Genomic DNA, 21583 nt, shown 5'->3' with positions numbered 1-21583 from the left:
TCAGTTTGTCACCCAGGCAAAAGTAACTTCAAAGGGAAATAGTAGCACATCCTCTGGTCCTTCCCTTCCTCGGCACCACAGCACAGGGGAAATTCTAATGCCTCTGGGGGCAGTGTGGGCCCTTTGCAATGCTCTTGGTAGATCCTCTCCAAAACCAAACACGAAGCAGGATAAATAATGTACTGAAGGAGGGAGGTGAATATGTTAAAGTAGGAAACGAACTGCCTGAAGCATGCAAGCTCAGTGTCATAACTTCCTGGTACCTCAAAAGCAGAACAGCACGCTGGTACCCGCCCATCAGAGGTAGGACAGCCCCCCAGGAAGGCAAAGTAAAGCACAGAAATGGCAGCTGGCGAATTGTGAGCAGCAGGGATGTGCTCACAGCAGCCAATACTCACTCAGCAGACTTCCAGAAGTGCCCCGGGTGGGAGAGCCGGCGGTTCAGTTTTGGCAGTTTTTCAAGCATATCCATGAGGACAGTGAAGCTCGGCCTCTCGCCGGGGTCAAAGGACCAGCACGCCGAGAGAATCTCCTGCAAAGGGTATTTGTGGCTCATGATCCCCATCCAGGTCAAGGCCAGCTCTGCAGAGCAAGCAGCTGACAGCACTGACTGGCTCCAGCCCAGCCACAGATACTGTTTAATAGAGGTCTTGAGCATTCTTATAATCCAGCAGTATCCTGGTGGATGCCCACTTCTGTGTGGCAGTCAGAGGCAGACGCTTGTACCTAACCTGGTGTCCATTCTAATCTATATCTCCCCTGCCTTTTCTCTTTAGACTTAAGAGTAAGTCTCTTTAAGCAGTCCCCTCTTTCCGATCAATAGCTCTGTGGCAGGATTCCTGCAACCAAGGTACTTACATTGACTTCTTTCCCCAAGCTGACAGTTGCAAGGACTTGCTTCACCCCTTCGCCACTCCCAATCTGCCAGATGAGCGCCTCGGCAGGCTGGGTCTTGAAAGGCCACTCTCTTGCTTGGAGCTCATACCACACAGTCCTGCAACACCAACAGCAAATCAAGCCTTTGCCTGCTCGTAAGGGAAAGATGCAAACCCTGCCACTGCTCCCGTTCCTTCAGCCAGGCTCTGGATGGGGTTTGAGGCTGAGCAGCAAATCCCACCCACCCCACACAGCTCCTACTTGTGGCTTTGGTAGTAGGTGAGGAAAATGCATCCTCGCTGGAATCCTGTGTGTGAGCAGAGGAGGGCTGACCCAGAGGGCTCAGCCTGGAACAGATCTCACTTGGGAAGTTCCCATGGCATTCCCGGGTGTCCCTTTCTTACCCAAAGGCATAGATATCCGCAGCTTTGGAGAAAGGCAGCTTGTCCTCATCTTTCCCAGGAGCCATCTCACGAACAATCTCGGGGGCCAGGTAACATAACCAGTCATGAGGCAGCTTCAATTCATTCTCCCTCCTGCGTTCCAAAGAAAGAAGTGGCACTGAAACACTGCTACATCAGCCAGGAGCAGACCAGATCTGTGCCTCACCTAATGCCTGGGCTTTAGTCACTCAAATGTGTTTGCTCACATTTCATTTCTCCTTTTAATGCCATATTAAAACCCATGCACGTGTTAGCCTGGCTCCCCAGCTCATTCTGGGGCTTAAGGTTAGGTTTGTTTGTCTGTGTTCTGAGTCCTAATCCACACAGAACTCCCCAGCCCTGAGCTACTGGAACGGTAGCAAGAACTCTGCTCAGAAAAAGAAAACACAGGGTATTCCAGAACTGAGTGTATGTCCTACAGCAACTGACATTCCTCACTTGTAACCGTGTTTCCCTATTTGACCATTATTTAGCATTCCAGAAGCAGACCCAGCACTGAAACCTCCACTTACCTTCCTTCCTGAACCACACCCGAAATTCCAAATAATCCAAAGTCAGTGATCACAACTTTCCCATTGTCATAGAAAACATTCTTGGATTTCAGATCCTTGTGCACAATGCCCTTTGCATGAAGATAGCCCATGCCCTGGCAAACACACGCAGAGACAGAAACTTTTAATTGTATTATTACTATTTACAAGCTGCTAACTCTGCGCATGCTTTGCTTTGTAGCACACACTGACCCCCCCTACTCCAGCATAAATGATGAATTGTAAGTGGGGACACAGCAGCAAAGGTGCAAGGGAGCAGATCTCTGTACTGCTCGGAGTTGCCCTGCATCCTCTGCATAGGAGGGCTGCAGGAGGGGTAGCCTTAGTTGGAGCATTAAGTGGCTGTGGACCTCACAGCTCTGAAGTCTGTGTGTCAGATGACAAGAGTTTGCTCACTGAATTCACACCATGTTTCTGCCAGAAAAGAAACCGGCAGCTTTAGGAACGCTTCTTCAGTTGAGCAATATTGAAAGCCCAGAACAGACTGTGCAGCTCTGGCAGGAAACGCCATCTGCTCCTGAACGCCGCAGCTCAGCTGCAGCTACCAACAGAGGAGGGACCAGGAGGAACCCTGCCCCACACACCTTCCTTCACTGCTCCCCTCCGCTCTGCACCAAAGCATCACATCTCTTACCTTAATGATCTCCTGTGCTATCTGCCGGGTTTTGTTAATGTCCAGGGATATCTTGGGGTCCCTCACAAACGAGTGAAGTGTCCTTCCTTTGCAGAAGCTGCAGGAAAGAGGAACAACAATCCTGAGCAAGGTCTTTAAAATACGGGAGGGAAATAAAAGGGTAACACTGATGTTCAGTTGGGTTTCTTATCATGGTGACAGAATCCCAGTGCTCTTCCACTGCTCAGAATCACCTTTTGGACTAGGAGAGTGGCATGCCCTTGGCCTTACATAAATCCAACCTGCACAGGAACACCCCAAAAAGCATTTAGGAGCTAAATGATCCTCATCTTAACTAAATACTGAAAACAAAGGAGGGGACAAAACCAGTACCATTGCTGCTAAGTGTCCCTCAGAGGAACAGAAAAGGTAACTGGTGCATTACCAGCCTCACACACTGCTTTGTTGTCACTTTGCTGCACTGGAACCACTTGGAAGGAGATGGCAGAGGAACAGCCTGTTCCAAATTTTTTTCCTCCTACATTTTGGATTTTATTATTTAAGAATTCAAAAAGAAAACGGAAAATTGGCAAAAAATATTGTGTGTTCCCTAAAAGGAGACAACGTTTGTATCCAAAACTGAGCAACACAGCCTGCGTGTCTGCCACCTCCTGACAGTGACAGGGTTCTTTTTATGTATAAAGAATAAATATTAGCTTATATAATACATACATATTAAAATACTACTATGCTGCTCTATCCTTACCTGGTAATGATTGCTAGATGAGGGGGGTTCATGCATGCTCCCATGAAGAGTACCACGTTCTCATGCCGGGTCTGTCTGTAGTTCATCACCTCCTTCTTAAAGAGCTTGAGATGATCCTGGTTGTTCCCATCTATCTCCAGCAGCCGGATGGCCACTTCTCCATGCCACTTCCCCTTGTAGACCTTCCCCCACCGCCCTTGGCCAATGGGATCCCCCAGTTCAATCTGTTCAAAGGGGATGTCCCACTCCTGCAGGTACACGCTGGTCTGGCTGGGCTTGCGGTAAATCATCCCTTGCAAGCGGGGCCGTCTGTTTGGCAGATCTTCCACCTCATCCTCGTCATCTTCAGGGTCTGATTTATTAGTCTCTGGTTCCTCCACCTGCTCACAAACACAGAAGGGAAACGCATGCTGAGAGCCCCCTCTGAGGGGCAGTAGCAGCCCAGCAGCACAGGCTGCTCTGAGAGAACCTCAGGGGTTGGATGTAGGCACCTGACATCTGTATGTCTGTGTGCAGGTGCAGACAAGAAAGGCTTCATCCCACATAGAGATGAATTTGCAGAAAAGTGATGGGCAAACCAGAAAAAAACCCTACCTCTGCTTCACATTCAACTCCATGTGTGTCTGGCTGTTGATCAGCACTGACAAGAGAAAAAAGGATTACAGTGAAAATAACGTTTGCATATCCACCCGAGTCAGAAAAGGGGGCTGCTACATGTGCTGTGAGTGGAGTGAAGGAAGCAAATGGAGAACAGCTCTTGACAGCACCAGAGGAGCTCAGAGAAAACCACAATTACTGCTTCATTTAACAGATAAGGACTTTCTAAGGTTACTTTAGCAAATGAGGGACAAACACTTTGAAGGGATTTTCAGTTATTAAGTGGTAGGAGTTGATCTGGCAAGGGCATGGCTACATTACTACAATGTGTTCTGGTAATGGATATTCCCATTCATGCTACTGAGGCACCTAGATCAGGGAAGTGATTGTGAGCACTGGCAATGTGGGCTAAAATCTTTTGTATGCCATAGAATTCAGATTGTGGAAAAGATGTTTGCTTGCAGCCAAGTGTGCCATCCTCTTTTAATTAAATACCCTGGGAGTTCTCCGATAAGTTCAGTTTTGGACATAACACAGAGCTGTCAGATGCATCTGAAGATCATCAGGCAACTGCTGTGCAAAGAGAAGAATTTAGAGCTGTACTTACTTAGTGTCTGTGGCTGTTTCTGGTGGCTGTGCTGTCTGGGCAGGACTGGGAATTTCTGGGGAAGTAGAAACATTTATGATATATATTTTACACTTTAATCTCCTATAGATTGAAGTTTCAACATTGCAACTGTGATTACTTGCTGATTATTCAGGACTTATAAAGTAAACTCAGACACAGACAATATGATTTCATCCTTCTATTCAGTTAAAACTGTGCTCACCTTTCCTAGTACATCTGTGCCTGTATATTGATCAAGCCCAGTCTTCCTCCCCTTCACCTACTGATCTGTAATGTCTTTCAAGTCCTTGTCTGTCAACTGCTCAAAGGCCTTCCATCAGAAATACTTAAATCCTCACAGAGCTAAGCTGCATGAATGCATCTGTACTGCAAGTCCTGTATTCCAAATGCACCCAGTCTGCCCAGGGTCCTTTTATATTAGATATAAACCCCTGAAAATGAGCCCTTTAAAAGAAAGAACACTGCTGTGTATAGAACCCTCCAGCAGAAAGCTGTTTTCCAACTGACTATTCAAAGTTTCACATCAGTACCTCCTGTTAGGAGAGAGGGCCCTGAATTCCATCCTGAGATAAGAGAAAGTCTGAACTGGCTTAGATCCTCTTTTTAAAAGCAGAATTAACTGTTCTTGGGCAGCATGCAAAGTTTACAACCAAGTTACTTTTTGGCAGTAGGAGCTGGTTAGTAGAATTAACCCCATCAACTCACCTGGGAAGATGAATTGTTGTCTGTGCTGAATGTAGTAGGCAGCTTTTGGATTAATTGTTTAAAAAAAAAAAAAAAAAGAACAGCAAATAAAAAATACCAGGAGAAAAAAAACAACACAAACAAGTTAGAGGCTCATCAGAGAGTGCTCCAAATGCATTCCATGAATTAGTCCCAGCTCACTGCTGGGAAACAGATTAGTAGATTATCAGCCTGCTTGAGGGGGTGAATTCCAGCACATGCATTTTGGGAAGACTACAACAGATGACACTTGTCAAATGAGAGCTAATAAGCAAACAGTCTGGTGGGGAAACAACACATTCAGACTTCAAGTGGCAGAGGCAAGTTGAGGGACCCAGGCATGCTAAAGGCTGGTGCTTTGATGCCCTCTCCTGTCCTCAGCTTTTCAGAGGTGCACTCAGAGCAGCTGAAGCTCTTGAGCCATCTGCAAACAGTTCTCTGCATTTCAGTGAATTAGAGTAGAATGTCCCAATACAAAGTAGTTGCAGTAGGATCCTTGTACTAAACTGACTCCGTTTCTACTCCTTCTGACTAAGCTAAAACAGCAACTTCCACTCACAGATCAAAAGCTTGATGCAAGATATAGCAGTGTTGAAGGCTAGATGGAGGAGTTACAAAGTCACATGCTGCTCAATTTCCAGATCAAAGGGATTAAATTTATTCTCAAGATGTAAATCTTTGCCTTTGTCAAGAGATTCTGGAATCTTAACTGTTAAAGACTGAACCTTGGGTTCCTCATCTGTAAAGCAGAAAGGGTCAGTTCTTCTCAACCGTATGTGTATGTCAGTGGTTTAAAATTGAGTGCTTGTTGCTGGTTATCATTGGAAGGGAGTGGTAAAGTAATTCACTCAGGTTCTCATCTGTATGTTTTGCTCTAGCAATCAATTTAGGATTTAAAGCCACTGGTGACCAGCACAGCAGGCAGCATGCATTTCACAGCAGTGAGAGAAGGGAGGAGAAAGATTATAATGGGTTTTTTTAGTCCTTTTCAGAAAAGGAGGAAATCAAATAATTTCAGAAAGCTGCATTCTTCAATAACCTGTCTCCTGCAAAGTATCTTGTTGGTACCACTTATAAACTTGTAAGAATAGACATTTTCTTTTATCAGGTAACAAAATACACCTTCACACCTCACTTAAGATACAACCATGTATTCAGAAACCCACCACTGCCTATGAAGTCTTATCAACCTCTGCTTATATAGAGGCCCTTCAAATCTCTGTAGGGGTCTCCTGAAAAGGTATGTTTACCTGGGAAGTTAAAGCGTCCATCCCTGTGGCCCATAGGAGAGGGGTTTGGGGGAGGTGTTGCGCTGGGAGGGTTGGAAGACTGGAATGGGGCTGGAGAAGAGGGTGTGGATGAGGTTGTAGAAGAAGGATTACTGCTGGAGTCCAGATGGTTTATTGCTGGTGGATGCTCCTGTAAAGTAAAGGAAGTCACTCATGAGGAGACAATAAAAGAGAGAAAGACAGAATTGCCCTCAGTGTCTACTGAACACATGGGTATAAACTGGAACACAAGAGGTTCCACTTAAACTTGAGAAGAAACTTCTTCTCAGTGAGGGTGACAGAACACTGGAACAGGCTGCCCAGGGAGGTTGTGGAGTCTCCTTCTTTGGAGACATTCAAAACCCGCCTGGACACATTCCTGTGTAACCTTATCTAGGTGTTCCTGCTCTGGCAGGGGGATTGGACTAGATGATCTCTTGAGGTCCCTTCCAATCTCTAACATACTGTGATACTGTGATACTGTGAACATCAGGGAAAGGAAAGCTGTCCCAGCCTCGGGCACAGCAGACACCAGACACACTGCAGTCACCATGTACCTTCTTAGTTAGTGCTTTGGGAAGAGTTCCAAATTGTGGTTCTGTTGGTCTGTCTACTGGATTATTGATATCAGAAGGGACAGACTCCGTTCTTCTTATTTTTGCTACTGAAAAACAGGTGGGAGAAGGAAGTAAAAAATCTTTAATCAGGCTTTTTTGGTCTTGTGATACCATCAATTACATTGAAATGCTAAGAACTTGCAGAAAATTACTTACTGGGAAGGAAGGAGATTCTACAAGCAGGTGCCTCTTTAGTACATTTGTTGTGACATTTTAATCTGAAAGAGATACATTACATGTTAAATAGCAACTTGTTCTTTCCCCAGAAGAGGAAGCCTACCCTTAATTTGTAATTCTTATGCTAATCTCAGAGGGAGTTCTGGAATGCTCTGGGTCCCAGAGGAGCATGCATTTATATGAGGACTCCTATAATGTGTGTCATTAGGGTAATGAAAGCCATATACATATCTTAGCATCTGATTTATTTTTAATGCAGTTACCTTCACTGACAGTCATCCAACTACAGTCAAGCACTAAATCTCAGTGCTCTGGACTAAAAACCCAAATAGAGAACTAAAATCCTCACTGTTATTTAGGTATCCAGCTCCCAGTGCAAGATTTGCCCATGATCAGGTAGGAAGCCTGTGGCAGGGAACTGAATTTAGTTCATCCATGTGTCAGGCTTCCAGCCCAAAGTGTAAATTGTGCCAGAGCCTCCCTTTGCCAGTTAAGAAGCTCACAGAAAAAATGATGCCACTGCTAAGGGTGCAGCACATCAAGGGACACATGTTACTGGCAAATTTTAATGAATCACATGCAAAGTTCTTCTGAAGATGATTGCTGTGTGCTCACCTGCAGTACTTACACTTCACCCCGAACATCATGCTCTTCTGACAGACTTGGCAAATCTGAGATAACCAAGACTTTGTAGAGAACCTCAATAGAGACAAGAGGGGAAAAATTATGTTAACTCATGCTTAAAGGAAAATTAACCTTTGTAGCTAGTGACAGACAGGCTGGACTGCTTTAGAAATGAAGCTGAAATGCATACTTAAGGCTGAAGCTGACAAATGAGGCAACTGACCCAACTTCAAACTTCTCTCTCAGCCTGTTGCTTACCTGTGTGTGACAGCTAAGCCGAAGTCTCTTCGTACCGTTTGAGGGGATCCTTGGGAGAGTTCTGGTGGAGAACAAAAGGATGGTTTAGGGAAGCACCACTCACAAGTGTGCTTACCAGTTTAGACAGAAACAAAGCCATCGCTGTCACAGATAAGGACCTGTAACCACAACATTGTTCATAGCACAGCTGAGATTGCTTTGCCTTCTGCTGCAAAGCTCCTACCAGATCCTACTCTGGTATTTGTTCTCACATGGAGGCAATGTAAGATCAGATTTGGTGGTGGAATCATAATTCTTCCTTTTTTTTTTTGTTAAATCATTATGTTTTACATGTAGGGATTACAGAGTACATCTGATTAGGTGTAGCCCATTCTTAAAGTGGAAAGTCAGGTTTTATTCCCCATTGGTTTACCACAGATACCATCACCCAGCTCTTATGCAGTGTCAGTATTCTTTTACACTGAAAATCATTATCTCTATATATCACTAGCCCTATAGACAGGGCCAGCGTGACCCAGAAGAATAAACTGACTTCTGTGAGATCACTCAGCTAGCTGGAAGTGCAGACCTCAGAACACCAGCTCAGCACTCCAGTGGTTACACCACATAATTTCCTAAAACCCCCCCCAATATTTAGATTCTGGCATCTTTCCTGAATTAAATCTACTGCCATGTTGCAAATCTGGAGGAAACAACTCTGCAAGCATCAACACAGCTTCAAGGCTGGACACTGTCAATGCTCACACAAAAACCAGTCTCTTTATTTGACCCTAGATGGCACCAGATTCTTTTTTATCGTTATTCCAGTAAACTTAAAAGCATCTGTGGCCTTCAGCATCTTAGAATAGGCTGGAAGTTTCTTTTCTAAGGAATATCTAGTGTGGCCATCCAACTGCAGAGTCATCTGAATTAATTATAATACACCTGTTAAGATGCCCATATCTCTCTACATTAGCTTCCAAGGTTATTACAGGTTGTGTCTGAGACAGACACACATGGTCACATCAGGTTAGCTAAAACACTAAATGGCATTAATATGTCACTGAATAAAAACACAAAACCACTAAACTATTAAACATGTGACTAGACTCATCAGCATCAGGGGAGCATCCCACATTTAAGTACATGCTGAAGTGTTTCTCAGAAGGTTGTACGTAACTGCCCAATTTCATTACAGAGATACATGGCAATGAATATACAGAGATACCAAATAGTTTGGTCTGAAGTTATTTCTAGTACCAAGAGGCATTGATAACAGCTGTCTGAAGTCACAGACATGCATCTACACCCAAACGCCTTGCTTTAGCCCTTTAAACATCAGTATTCCTTTTCCTTGCTCTTGTAAGCTGAAGAGATACCAGGTACAGAAAAGACCATGTGAATATCCCGCAGATCTCCAGTAGGCCAAGCTCCTGCTAGAGTTAACAGCAGCTCTGGGACTGAAGGCCCTGTTGAGGACCTCCAGCGGCTGCACAGGGATGATCACAGAGAGCTGACAGGACAGGGTCTTCTCTCTCACAGTGAAATGAAGACAGCCCTGTAAAAATCTCTTACCGAACCTAGAGAGAAAAAATACAGATTTATTAGACGTTGACACTGATGTGACAGGATACACACTTTGCTAGAGCAGAAACTCTTTCCTGCAGCTTTTAAGGTTGGGTTTACAAAGATCTCTGATTTTGGCTCCTGAAGTTGCTGCATAGCCAGTGTTTTCCTGCCTACAAGGGGCAGTCTTTGCTGGGCAAAGCTCCAGCCTGTGAGAAGTGTAAAGAGCACACCTGAATTGTGTCTTGCAGATGAGAATGTAATTTGAGCAAAAGGGTCGTGAGTGGAACAGGCTCTGTGAACTCTTTCAGGTGGTCAAAGAGTTAGCGTAAGTTGTAATGCTCCAGTGCCTGCTGCAGAATTTGGATGATGACCTAAGTGTCTGATATTTTGGGGTGGGCAGAGTCTCTGAAAGGTATGTTGCTTCCCCCGCTTCAACCAGTTGTTATATGTTAGATTAATACACTCCATCCTACCTACACAAAAAAAGTGTATCTCAAAGCCTGGCTCAGTCCATAAAATGGTGCTGACTAAGACCATTTGCCTTGCTATGGAGCTATAACACTGTCATAAATGTGTTTGAAAGCTCACGCTAGCAGCTAAGATATACCTTAAGATAAAAACATAAAAGGATACCAGCCACTGGTACCTGAACTGTGAGGAACATTTATAGACAGAAGAGAATTCTAGTACCTGGAATTGGCTATTAGATGCTTCAGGAAAACTGGTTGGGGCCCTTAAATAGCAGCAGCCACCCCAACCTCCCCAGCAGGTGCAATTTCAAATGAATTCAAATAAAGTAAAGAACACCATTAACAACCAGGTTTTGTGGTTATCTTAGAATATCCCACTGATACAGATTTTCAGACTACAGTGAAACCATGACAAAGCAACTCTTTCAGAGAGTCAGAACTGGAGCACTGAATGCCCTTTGGTATAACACACCCACCAGTGCCTGTGGTGAAGGAGGAAGTGTCATGCTTACTTTATTGGAGAAACTTCATCTATCCTGTTCCCCAACTGGGATTCGTGGGACTTGCTCCTTGTGAGGGTTGGGAAGTTAGGTAGCAGCTGAAAAACCTTCCTGCAAGGGGGAGGAGGAGTCCGTGGTGGCTTCAACTTGTGCCACCGCTTGGTTTGAGGAGTGGTTGGAGGAGTGATGGTGATGCTGTGAGGAGTCCTTGGCGTTAACCTTCCACTGTGTGCGGGGAATGCAAAAGGGTCCAGGAGGTTTTCTGCATAGATAGAAGGTCCGTGACTGGAAGCAAGAGAGTCTGAAGCTGGGATTGTAGAGACTGACACAGAGCGTGGCTGCTGGCTGTTGCCCTTGGGAAGGTGCAGTGCAGAGGGGGTCCATGTGGGCGCAGCGGGGCCGGGGGACTCGGTGATGCTGGTGGAGCTGTTCTCTCGGCGCGCCTCAGAGAGGTTCATCAGCACATCATCCCTGAGCTCCCCGCCTGCTCACCAACCACAGCAGTGTTAGTGACTGGTTAGAAAGAAAAGCCAACCTATATACACATACCACGTCTTGCTGCTTTGGGCTATAAGGTGTTTTTTTTTCCCCCCTGTGTTGTACCCAGCCAAGATGCCAGCTTGATTTCTCCTTTCCAGACACCCATCAGCTCCAGTAGCCTTTAAAATAGGAATGGCAGCCACTACCCTTCTTTCCAATCTGTAGTTGTGTATCTCAAAGGCTAAAATCAGGTTCTGTGTTCTAAGATGGGGTGAGTTTTAACAGACTGGGCCTATTGAAGCTTTTGGGATATACATACCTTCATAAAACAGGCACTCACATCCCTCTGAAACCTGTATGGATTTGATACTAATCTGTGTAGACAGTTGAAACCCTCTCTGCTTTTAGACTGGTCTTTGGTAAAGAGAGGACGCTATTTTCTATTAGCGAACAGAAGTGCTAAATACCACTTAAACTGAGAAAGATCATTAGATTGGAAATAAGGAGCATGTAGGAGCTCCTCATACTCACTGAACCACTTCTTTCTCCCTCTGCCATGGCCCATACTGCCTCCTGCACTACCTAGCACTGTAGTTCTGAATGGCTCAGCACAACTTGTAGACCAATTGTGGGAATAAATAGGGAAAAAAAGGCTTGCAGGCAGCAAAGTGGGAATGCACAGACTATTGGGACAATTTCAGAGGCTTAATTCATCAGGATAACTCTCTGTCCCTAATGACTTAAACCAAGGTGAAAAGTCAAAGCTTCAGGGCCTGATGTCCTGTTGACCAGTCAGTGGCTGTAAAGAGATCAGATACCTGGAACTGAAAAAACTACCTCTTCTTTATGAGGAGTGAATGCCACGACCTCTGAGCACGGCTGGTTTTGCCACAGTATGGATGGGAAAGATTTAACAACCCAGGACAAAAAAAGATTAGAAAAAAGGAAATCTGAAACTGGGCTGCTTGCTGACTTTTCCATTAACTAATCTTTCTGATTTGCAAATGGGATGAACTGTCATAATACCAACAGGAAACACCAGCTTGCAGTGACAGACTGGTAATTGCTATGGAGAAAGACCTGATGCACATTAGTACCAGTGAGCTGTGAGAAACTCTCTGTACAAACAGATTTTACAATGCCTTTGAACATAGCCTGGGGAAGGTGACAGGGAAGATGGTGATGCAGCACCCTGGGAATCTTGAGCCTGACTGATCTTAAATAGCTTTGTCAGATCCACTTGCCTGCTGAACACATGCATTTCTGATTACACAGTACCCTGCTTCCCATAATTTCAAGGTAAATCAGGATTCTCTCTAGCTCTTGAATCTGCAATTGGAATTTGGCTAACAATTCTATCAATTCTAGCAGTCAAAGAACAATAGCAGGAGGCAAGGGGATTTAAAGAAAAGTGAATCAACTTGCACACTATACACTACACAGTAATAAAGGGTTGTCGGAGCAATGTTTTTCTCTTCCAAAGCATTGAGCTGAACAGTACTCAGGCTTCTGAGCAAAGTATTATCAAACAGAATTACACCTTCCCTCTGAGCTGGCAATATCTGGGGAGGGAACTACCTACAAGAAATCTCGTTGTATTCGTTAGGTCAAGGATATGAATGATGGAGGATTAACTGGAGCATTAGACACAACTCTGAACAGAGAGGGGATAAAGATATAGTCTATTGAGTAGGAGAGGATATTTCTACATAGTTATTTTCATTTAGTTATTTATTTGACATGCTGTCAAAACCAAATCAAATCCACAGCTCTAGATGAGTTTGATCACTGCAACTTCATGTACATGCAAGAGCCTGGTTACAGAATATGCCCAGAGATATTGTCTACAGGACTTGGCAGATTGTCTCATACCAAAGAAGCAGGAGGGGGCCGGGTTGCTGAAAAGCTAATGCCACAGCACAACAAGGCAGGCTGTACCTGATTCAGTCGCCTTTCGTAAGCAGCTCAGTGCCCCATTGAGCCGGGAGCATTCCTCATCTCTGGCACCACATCTCTTCATTGTTTCTTTCACCTTTGACTCATTCATTTCTAGTAAGGCATCTAAGGTCAGCTCCTCTGGTATCCTCTGCAGAAAACAAGATGATGCATTTATATATTTTTTTAATACACATATATAAAGCTGTCACATGTTGTTCTGATATACTTTAAATAGTGCCACTGTCTCACTGCCTGGTCTGACTCATGGTTTACTCATTTTGGTAGTGTTATCTCTTAAGGATCACGGGGTCGGTGCGATCTCAGCACTGCTCAACTCCCTCTCCCCTCTGCATCATGAGAGACCAGGCGTTTGCTGAAGCCTGCTCCGTATCACTTAGGGTGTCGTGGTCAGTTCTCTGGTGTTTCAGTTAGTATTGGGGGCGATGGAAATGTTCTTCTCCCCTTGTGGAAAGTCTTCCCTCAGTATTGTTGAAAGCGTAACTTTTTAATTGAAAGTAGCAGTCAGAAACAAAACAGGCCTAAAACCTGAAAAAACCTCAGATAAAGATGTTTGGCTTTTCAGTGGGGAAGTGACAAGTAAAAGCAGTGAGGAAAATGCCTTCTTTTGTTTAACAAAATGAAATGTTTTGACAAAGAGATAGTGACCTCCTCCTCAAGCAATTTTTCCTTCATTAGAGAACCAGCCTTACTCGTATCTTGCTTGCGAAAATATTTGTGCAGAACTCCTTGTACATCTTAATACACCAAAGCCCTCACAGTGATAAGGTATAGATCAAGCAGACACAAAAGACACAAGAGACTGGAAAGCACGAAATGATGTGGTATTTCCTGACAAAGAACCTAGCTGTGTCGCCTCCCTCCTCCCCCATTCAAAGGTTTCCAGTGTAAGGCTGCAGCAATTGTGGTTAATAAACAAAACCAGGATATTTAACCCAGATACCCAGGAATTTCCCTGAAAGTTTTGCCTAAACAAACCTCCCTGCTCCCAGTGAGATCACAAATTTCACAAGATTTGGCCTCTTTCCTAAAGTTTCGACTCCTGGAATCAAACCCTATTTAAAAGGGTTTTAACGTTTATTTGAAGGGGAAGCTCAAAAGTGTGTCTCACTGTCTGGAGAAACAAAAAGCTTGAAATCCTCCAGGTTCTCAAACCCTGCTTCCGACAGCAAATCAATGTTGAATGTCCTTTAACAATTGCATCTTTCTTAATCCAGGCTCATGCCTTTGAGGTCTGACGCATGACTTTTGACTTTAACTGTGACAGTGCTAGAACAGCCCCAACCTTGGGAGCTTCGTAGGTGGTAACACAAAAAGGAATCACACAGCTTCCATTTTTAGTAACTGTTGCGTGGAGCAGAGGAAAAAGAATAACTTAAGAAAGGGCAGAAGTCTGAGAAATGCATCCTGCATCTTCTGTCACATGCCTGAACCGGATGAAACACAACACAGCTGACGTGAGGAGAGGCCAGGAATTTAAATGAGCCGTAAGCACAAAGCACGGCCACAGCAAGGCTGGAGTTCAGTGAAGTTTGGGTACATTTGTTGTTCTATAATTAGTATTAGCAGAATAAAAGCACAGATACCCCAGCTGATGCTGGATACCATTATTTCATTTCTCTGTACACCCTCACCACCAAGATGCAGCAGTAAGACTGCTCCAAAAAGCTTCTTCCTGAATGACTTCCACTTGGATAAAATGCAGGAAGCACAGAGACTCCAGTGAAAACACAGTGCAAAATCTGCCCTACTGGGATCCCTAACCTGATGTTACACTCCAAAGGACAAAAACCCCCAGGGGTTCAGATCATCTGACTTGAAACTGGAATGGGTTTCCATGACTCAAATATTCCAGCACCAAGCCAGTACCGGTTTGCTCACACAGAGCCCCAACCAAACTGGGCTGATAACAGCAGAGTTAATGCAAGCCTTACAGTTAGCTACTTCCCCAGCTCCCCCTGAATTCCTCTCCCCAGTTGACAGAGGCATCTTTGTTCTGTGGCATCACAAGGGCAGTTCGATGCAGGACATCCCCAGCAGCTGTAAAAGGGAGAGTGACGGGGGGCAAACATGAAGCAAGATTTAGTGTAATACAGTAAGAAAGTTTTGTACAGGACTATGGGTGCCCTCTGCTCCGGAGCAGGGGAGTAAATGTTTCCCTAGGAAGCACCAGGGAAAGCCAATGTCTCTTACAAAAACATTCATCCCATTTCATGCTTTTACACGGTCCTGGAGTAAGTAGGATTCCAGCAATGTCCTTGAATTATCCTGAACCATTTCCTCATCCCCGCTAAGGAAATAGCCCAGATGATGTAGACACTGTGCTCATACCATCATTGCAGATCCCAGTGCAAGCTACACAGTCACGTTACCCTGCATCACCTCCCCTCCCCATCTCTCGCATGACACACGTGTAACCAGTAACTTATTAGAACTATTAGTAAGTCATTCAGTGAAGTGGAGGAGGTGAAGCTTTCCTGGGGAAAGCAAAGCTTTCCCACCACAGGCAGGTCTATTGCTCAACAGTTTAATTTTAGCAGGACAGAACAGCAAGTTGTAGGAAAGTATAAGTACAGAAAAGGAGATTATATTTAAACAATCCCAGTGACCTTGAGCTGGGCGAGCTCAGACTTTGTGAACCTGCTGCCAGCCCCCATGACACGCGACAAAAGAAATAAGCCTTTGAAGAGGGGGGAGGGAGGGGAAGTAAGAGGCTTTCTTTAAACAGCCACTCATGTGCTGCACATATGTGGTGGCTTAATATAAAACTGGTCAACCTGATCCCTGCAAGATTGGCCTGATATGCTTTAGCTCTGTGTTAGCCCCTCGGCCAACGTGATAATGTGACGGTCACTAGTTCAAGGCAGCTCCTCAAACAGGTTCTGCTGATGCTGATGCTCCAGCTCAGCTGTTGAGGAGAGGAATGTCCACTTCAAAGCACCACAACAGGGTCCATCTCGGAGGAGCATGCGGTGGGCTCCAAGCCCCCAGTGCAAATTGAATTCTGGGCCCTTGCAAAGGGGGGCTACTCCCCATCTTCAGCACTGAGGGTGAGAAATGTGGGTCCAACAGATCCCTCTCTACATGCTTCTTCATGGGTTAAAAAAATGCAGCATAAAGGCCTGCATTAGGGCCAAGCCAAGCACCACCTCCCTAGGCATGCCTCGCCTTGACTGCAGAGTGACAGGGGAAGCTGCAAGATACTCAGATACTACTCTAATAATTAGGTCAGATTAAAAAAGGAACAAAGAAAAAGCAGGAGAGACAGAACCTGCTTTCAGTCCTTCAGCACCCCGAAACTGCTGGCAAAAGCTAAAGCCTTACTCACCACCCATTGCTCAGCAGAGGTGATGCTAGAAAGCCCAAGCTAGGAAATTACTCCTCTCTGTAACAGGTAAGAGGACTTTTCTATAAAGCCCTCCTGCTTATCAGACATACAGACAGTGCACGTCGTGTTACACGTGTTTGAAAGAGACAAAAGTAAATCACAGGGTATGCAAGAAGCCATCCAAAGGTTAGCCTCAATTAGTCAGGGTGAGGAGTTCACATGAGTCTTTAATCTTGTCTGTTGTCCAACTTAAATCCCTGAAACATGGCAAAAATGCTGGTATCTACCTCAGTGGATGGGTTATTTTTGGTAAAGATTCCACCCTGCAGATAAGCCCCCAGATCTAAGGCTGCTGCTCACAGCCTACAGCATCAACCTGATCTGCTCCTTGGCCTGGCAGACACAGCTCTTCCTCTGAAGCTGGGTAGTTGTCAAGGCCCCAAACGCCTCCTCTTAAATCAATACATTCCCTCCCCGTCATCCCCCCATAAGACAGCAGATGCTAGAAGAGAAAGCCCATTACATAAAGTGCTTAAATTCCCACTGATAGCTCTAAGCAAAGCATGTAAGGATGCTCTTAAGAACATCTTGTGCCTGCTAGTTGTTATTTTGCTCTAGTTTTCTGGTGGCCAGTGGAGAAAGTACTGAAACGTCGTTGTGCTATTTGTGGAGATCTAGTGGGCATTCTGGAAAGCCTCTCTCATGGAATTTCTAGCTTGCATTGAGCTGTGAGCATCCACAGGCTATGGTTTCATGCAATCTCTCCCTTCTCACTGTTCCACCTCTCACCCAATGGGTGGTGGAGAGTAGGTGACAGTCACAGGGCATTCCTGTCTGGTTTGCTCTTTGTGGCCAGGAGAGCTGCTGTCACTACTGCTCTGTGGGAAGGCAGATGTAGAGGTTGCAATATTTCACTGCAGATCCTGAGGGGGGTACCATGAGCCTCATACTGACCTCAAGCCATGAGTGATTCACAGTGACAAGGCTGTGAGGGGCAGTTGAACCCCTTGGCAAGGGAAGGGAACCCTGGCAGTGGGAGAGAATATTTTCCAAGAGCTGTTTATGCTGGGGAGGGGCCTTCAGCTGGAACATAGTGATGGAGTTTTGGATCCAGGAAGCCTGCAGGACACAGTTAATTTGCATACACACAATTAGCACATTCAGGGTCCCTGCTATCTGGCAGTCCAGCCAGAGCCTCTGCTGCCATGCCCATGGAAATCCCCCCAAACAGCCAAAGTCCTCATGGTCTGTTCATGCAGATATGCTGACAGAGAAAGATGAGAGGATACAGCTGTGGAAACCTGATAGGCTGAGGCAGATCTGCCTCTCCTATTCCCCCAACCAAAGTAAGGATGCACACACATAAAGCTCATACTTTTCCTCCATCAATTATCAACTAGATCATAGCCTGTGCAAGTACAGCCATCTGCCATGGTCTCTCAGTGTCAACCCATGCCTGTGTCTTTGGCATAAACACTAAATGGGGAACAAGACAAGTCTCCCAAGCAAACAGGAGGTATTACAAATAAACATATACATTAGGAGGCAAACATATTCCCCAAGTGGAAAAGCCATAACCCAGTGCTGTTCCATCTGCCCCAGCACTCTCCCTGGTGGCACAGTTCTGCTTAGAGCCAGCAAGCCCTGGGGCAGGATCTGCCCCTCCCTGTGCATGGCAGTTATCTACTCTAAAAACAGCTTTCCAAACTTGATTGACTGGAACCCCTGCTACAGGGGAGCAGGGCTGGTTCAGGCATGTTTCAGAAGATGATAAGGAGATGATTATGTTCTCATGCTATTTTTTAAGATGGTAACAAGTTGTATGTGGGAACAAATAGAATAGTTAAGTTTCTGGGAAGAACAACAGGAAAGGCAGAGAGGACTTTTTTCTGTGCTGAAGAAAATAATCCAATAGAGATTTTTAATCTTTCTGTTTTGGTAGCCATGCCCCAAGCCCAGAACCAAGTGCCTCTGCAAGAGGCTGCTTCTGTCAGCCTAAGTGTAGGGACAGCACTCTGTTCACATCCTCCCTCCCCACCTCAATTCTTGACTCCTGCTCTTAATGGGAGCAGGACAATCCAGACCAGTATATTATTCTAGGTCCCTTTTCAGAGCAACTTTTACTCACCGGAGACAACTACATAGCTTAAATGTATCCTCTGTCTATGGTTCTTTGGTTCCTTGCCCTGTCTTTTCTAGTTCTCAGTTCAAGTATCCCTTTTCTCAGTTTCAGTCCACTGTATTTAATCATTTATGCATCATTCTCAGTAGTAAAGCACATGCACACAGTACTAATCAATCCCTAGGACTCCCAGCCAAAACCAAGAGCATTTCCTAGAAAAATACTTAGGAAGACAGCTCCAGAACAGCCTTAGCCAAGCTCCACAGCAGAGCCTGCTCCACACCAGCCACCATTTCTATGATAAAAATCTGTCTGGCAACTGATGAGAGGTACAATAACAAAGAAACAGAAATAGCACAGGTTGGGGTGGGGGTTCGACACTTCCTCACCCCTCAGAGCTGTGTGTTCCCAGAGAGTGAACAGCATCACCTGAAGGAGCTTTAATAGGTTAGATTGAAGCTTGTATTCACCACCTACCTCCAAGTCTGCTAGGTCCACACAGAGCAGCCCTTTCACCCTGCGCAGCATGACTGGCTCACTGTTATCCACCTTCACCGGAGCTTTAGCTGTTGCCCAATGCCACAAACAGTGCATTGTTATTACTCTAATCTCTCGCAGAACTAAAGGATTTTACAAGCAGTCATTATTCTTGTTTTAAATATAGGTTTTCAGAGAAAGAAAAGAGCCCAACAAGACGACAGCAATTATAACAGCAAGAGCTTTCAAGCTTCACAATGTCTAGAGCGAATCACTGAGCAAAAATAGTCCTCACTCTGGACTAGAGGAGTCAGCAGATATTCTAAATTAGAGCTGGTGCTCTATTTCTGACAGGAGAGCCTGGGAGCTTCTGTGCTTCCCTGCATGGCAGCTTTATTTGGGAGAGGACTGGGGGGAGAGAGGGGAGGAGGAGAAAGAGAGAAAAAGAGCATTGTTTCTCTAACTGAGCTGAAAGACTGCTTGCAATTAGGCTGGTTTTCAAAGGTGTTATGTCACAGATTAGCACAATCTTGAAATACTCTCTCCAGCAACACTTGAAAAGCAAAGGGATTCAGAGCCATTTAAAAAGGCAAAAACCCCATGAACTCATGCCTGCCCATGAGAAGCAGCAGGCCCAGGAGAGCAGCTCCCGCATCCTACTTGCTTTTCTGTTCAGATCTCAGAGGTGGCCAGGCAAGGGCTCTGCTGCAGCCATGCTCTGAGACCCTACAGGTCCCAGGCAACTTCTCCAACTAGTTTCAGAGGCTAAAAGTCTCAAAAAGAGAGGGCTGTGTGCCTAATATTTTCCTATTAGGCACATTACAACAATACCTTAGAGATGAAAAGTCATTCCCCAGTGTATCCTGTTCACCAGCCACAGAACCAGGTATGGAACGTGGGTGTCCCTGTTTTTTGTTGTCTGACCTGCTCAGCCATCTCTTTAAGGCCTCCCTATCCTCCTCTCTCCCCAGTCATGTCACAGGCAGTGTGCATAAAGCTAAGGGAAACCATTACATGTTTCTTAATAACTAATCTATTAAAGCTCCTTCTGTCAGTGGTTTCCATTGAAACATTCAGCTGAGGTGCAGCTCACGCTGTGTGAAATATGAGCAACAGCAGGAATGATCCCACAATACCTGTAACAGTTCTGAAAGACAACTCCTCCCAGGTGAATCTCTCCCCTGCACTGTGCTGTCCCTGCCACAAACACCAGCCCTGGCTGCACTGTTTGCTAAGCAGTGAAATAACAGGATAAAAAAATCACTGCAAGAACAAAGCAATTAGTTTCTAGCCCAGCTATTTCCCCAGTTACAGCCCGTTCCAGCATGTCTACTCAAAAACCATGGAATGACCCGTGGGTGCTGCAGGTCTCCTGTCTACCTCATACACAGGCTACAGGAGCTCTCTGCAGCTGCACGAAATAGGTGCAGAACATACATTTGGAGTAACGGATGAATTTAACTGCTTTGTTACACCTCTGATGTTTCTGTCCCAGAGAGCAGAAGGAGCACCGTTCATTACACTGGGCATTGCCTGGGAGGGGGTAGCAAGTGAGCATGAATAAAAATAACAAACAGCTGGAAAATATTCTCTTCCTGTACAGATCAAAAGTCAATTTGTCACCCTTTTTAATGTCATACACAGGGAAGGGCAGCCCCAACCCTCTTTGCTCCCTGAATTAACAGGATGTGGCAGATTTGAACTGTCCACCTCTCCCCCTACTCCCTCCCCCCTTTCTCTTCACCTCTTCCCTTCCCCCCTGTGTTCTGCAGCATCACAAAGGATTTAAAAAAGAGCTACAAAGACATTCTTTTAGGCTCAGGCAATTCCAGTAGCCTTAGAAACCCACAATAGTTGGGAGCCTGGCAGCTTGGCCACAGCAACAGGCAGCTTTGCTGTTCCCTCACTGTCAGAGCTGCACCTTTCATACTACCCAAAACCTGGCAGGGCTGGAGGGTAACATCCAGCAGCACATGCAAAATGAACAGTACTAAAAGGAACAGCTCGGTCCTGAACTCATCCTATTTCACCAGAGCCGGCTTCGTTACATCAGGTCCAAGCTGGAATAACTTCCATGAAAAGCTGTGGAATTTTTCAGTCAGGCAGATCCCTGCTGAAGTCAAAGAAAATTTTTGCTTGTGTAAGGATCAAAGGAAAGGGAGTGGGAACACTCTGCTCTGGCCTGCAGAGCCAAAAATGGGGAAAGAATGGAAAAAGCCTCTTCTGCTTGGTTTAGCCATCAGTGGGCTGAGCTCTACTTAAATTGCCATTAATGTTACACTGAAGTGATGTGTCCCCAGGGCAGCCATGCCCAGTCCAGGTCCAAGGGATCGATCTGATGTCAGAGCCCTGCAGTCCTGGAGTTCCCAGTAACCCTCTAAACACCACTGGATTCCAGGCTGCCTTCCAAAAAACCCAGAAGTGTCAGAGACAGGAGCTGGGGCTTGGGCTGATCTCACCATTCCAATTCCAGCACAAGTGTCAGATTATTCTGTGCCATAAAGAGGCTTTCAGTGATTTGCATGTTAAGAATTGAATTGTAAAGATCAGAAGGAGCCATG

General features: G+C 45.3%; 1 protein-coding gene across 1 annotated transcript in view; it reads right to left on the bottom strand.

Annotated features, from left to right (window-relative positions):
• KSR1 (kinase suppressor of ras 1) overlaps positions 1–21583 on the bottom strand; it is a gene marked incomplete at its 5' end in the record, with an annotated part of 52709 nt that overhangs the window by 1444 nt on the left and 29682 nt on the right. The window contains 17 exons of the mRNA XM_080630050.1: positions 399–532; positions 859–994; positions 1281–1412; positions 1832–1965; positions 2505–2601; positions 3250–3629; positions 3844–3889; positions 4454–4508; positions 5180–5221; positions 6448–6616; positions 7023–7129; positions 7239–7300; positions 7875–7958; positions 8142–8202; positions 9696–9700; positions 10672–11143; positions 13078–13225. Coding sequence (XP_080486176.1) covers positions 399–532; positions 859–994; positions 1281–1412; positions 1832–1965; positions 2505–2601; positions 3250–3629; positions 3844–3889; positions 4454–4508; positions 5180–5221; positions 6448–6616; positions 7023–7129; positions 7239–7300; positions 7875–7958; positions 8142–8202; positions 9696–9700; positions 10672–11143; positions 13078–13225 — 2264 coding nt within the window. The remainder of the gene's footprint in view (positions 1–398; positions 533–858; positions 995–1280; positions 1413–1831; positions 1966–2504; positions 2602–3249; positions 3630–3843; positions 3890–4453; positions 4509–5179; positions 5222–6447; positions 6617–7022; positions 7130–7238; positions 7301–7874; positions 7959–8141; positions 8203–9695; positions 9701–10671; positions 11144–13077; positions 13226–21583) is intronic.

Source organism: Psittacula echo, assembly GCF_963264785.1.
Source record: "Psittacula echo genome assembly, chromosome: 15".
NCBI classification, from domain to species: Eukaryota; Metazoa; Chordata; class Aves; order Psittaciformes; family Psittacidae; genus Psittacula; species Psittacula echo.
This window is presented reverse-complemented; position numbering and strand designations above follow the sequence as displayed.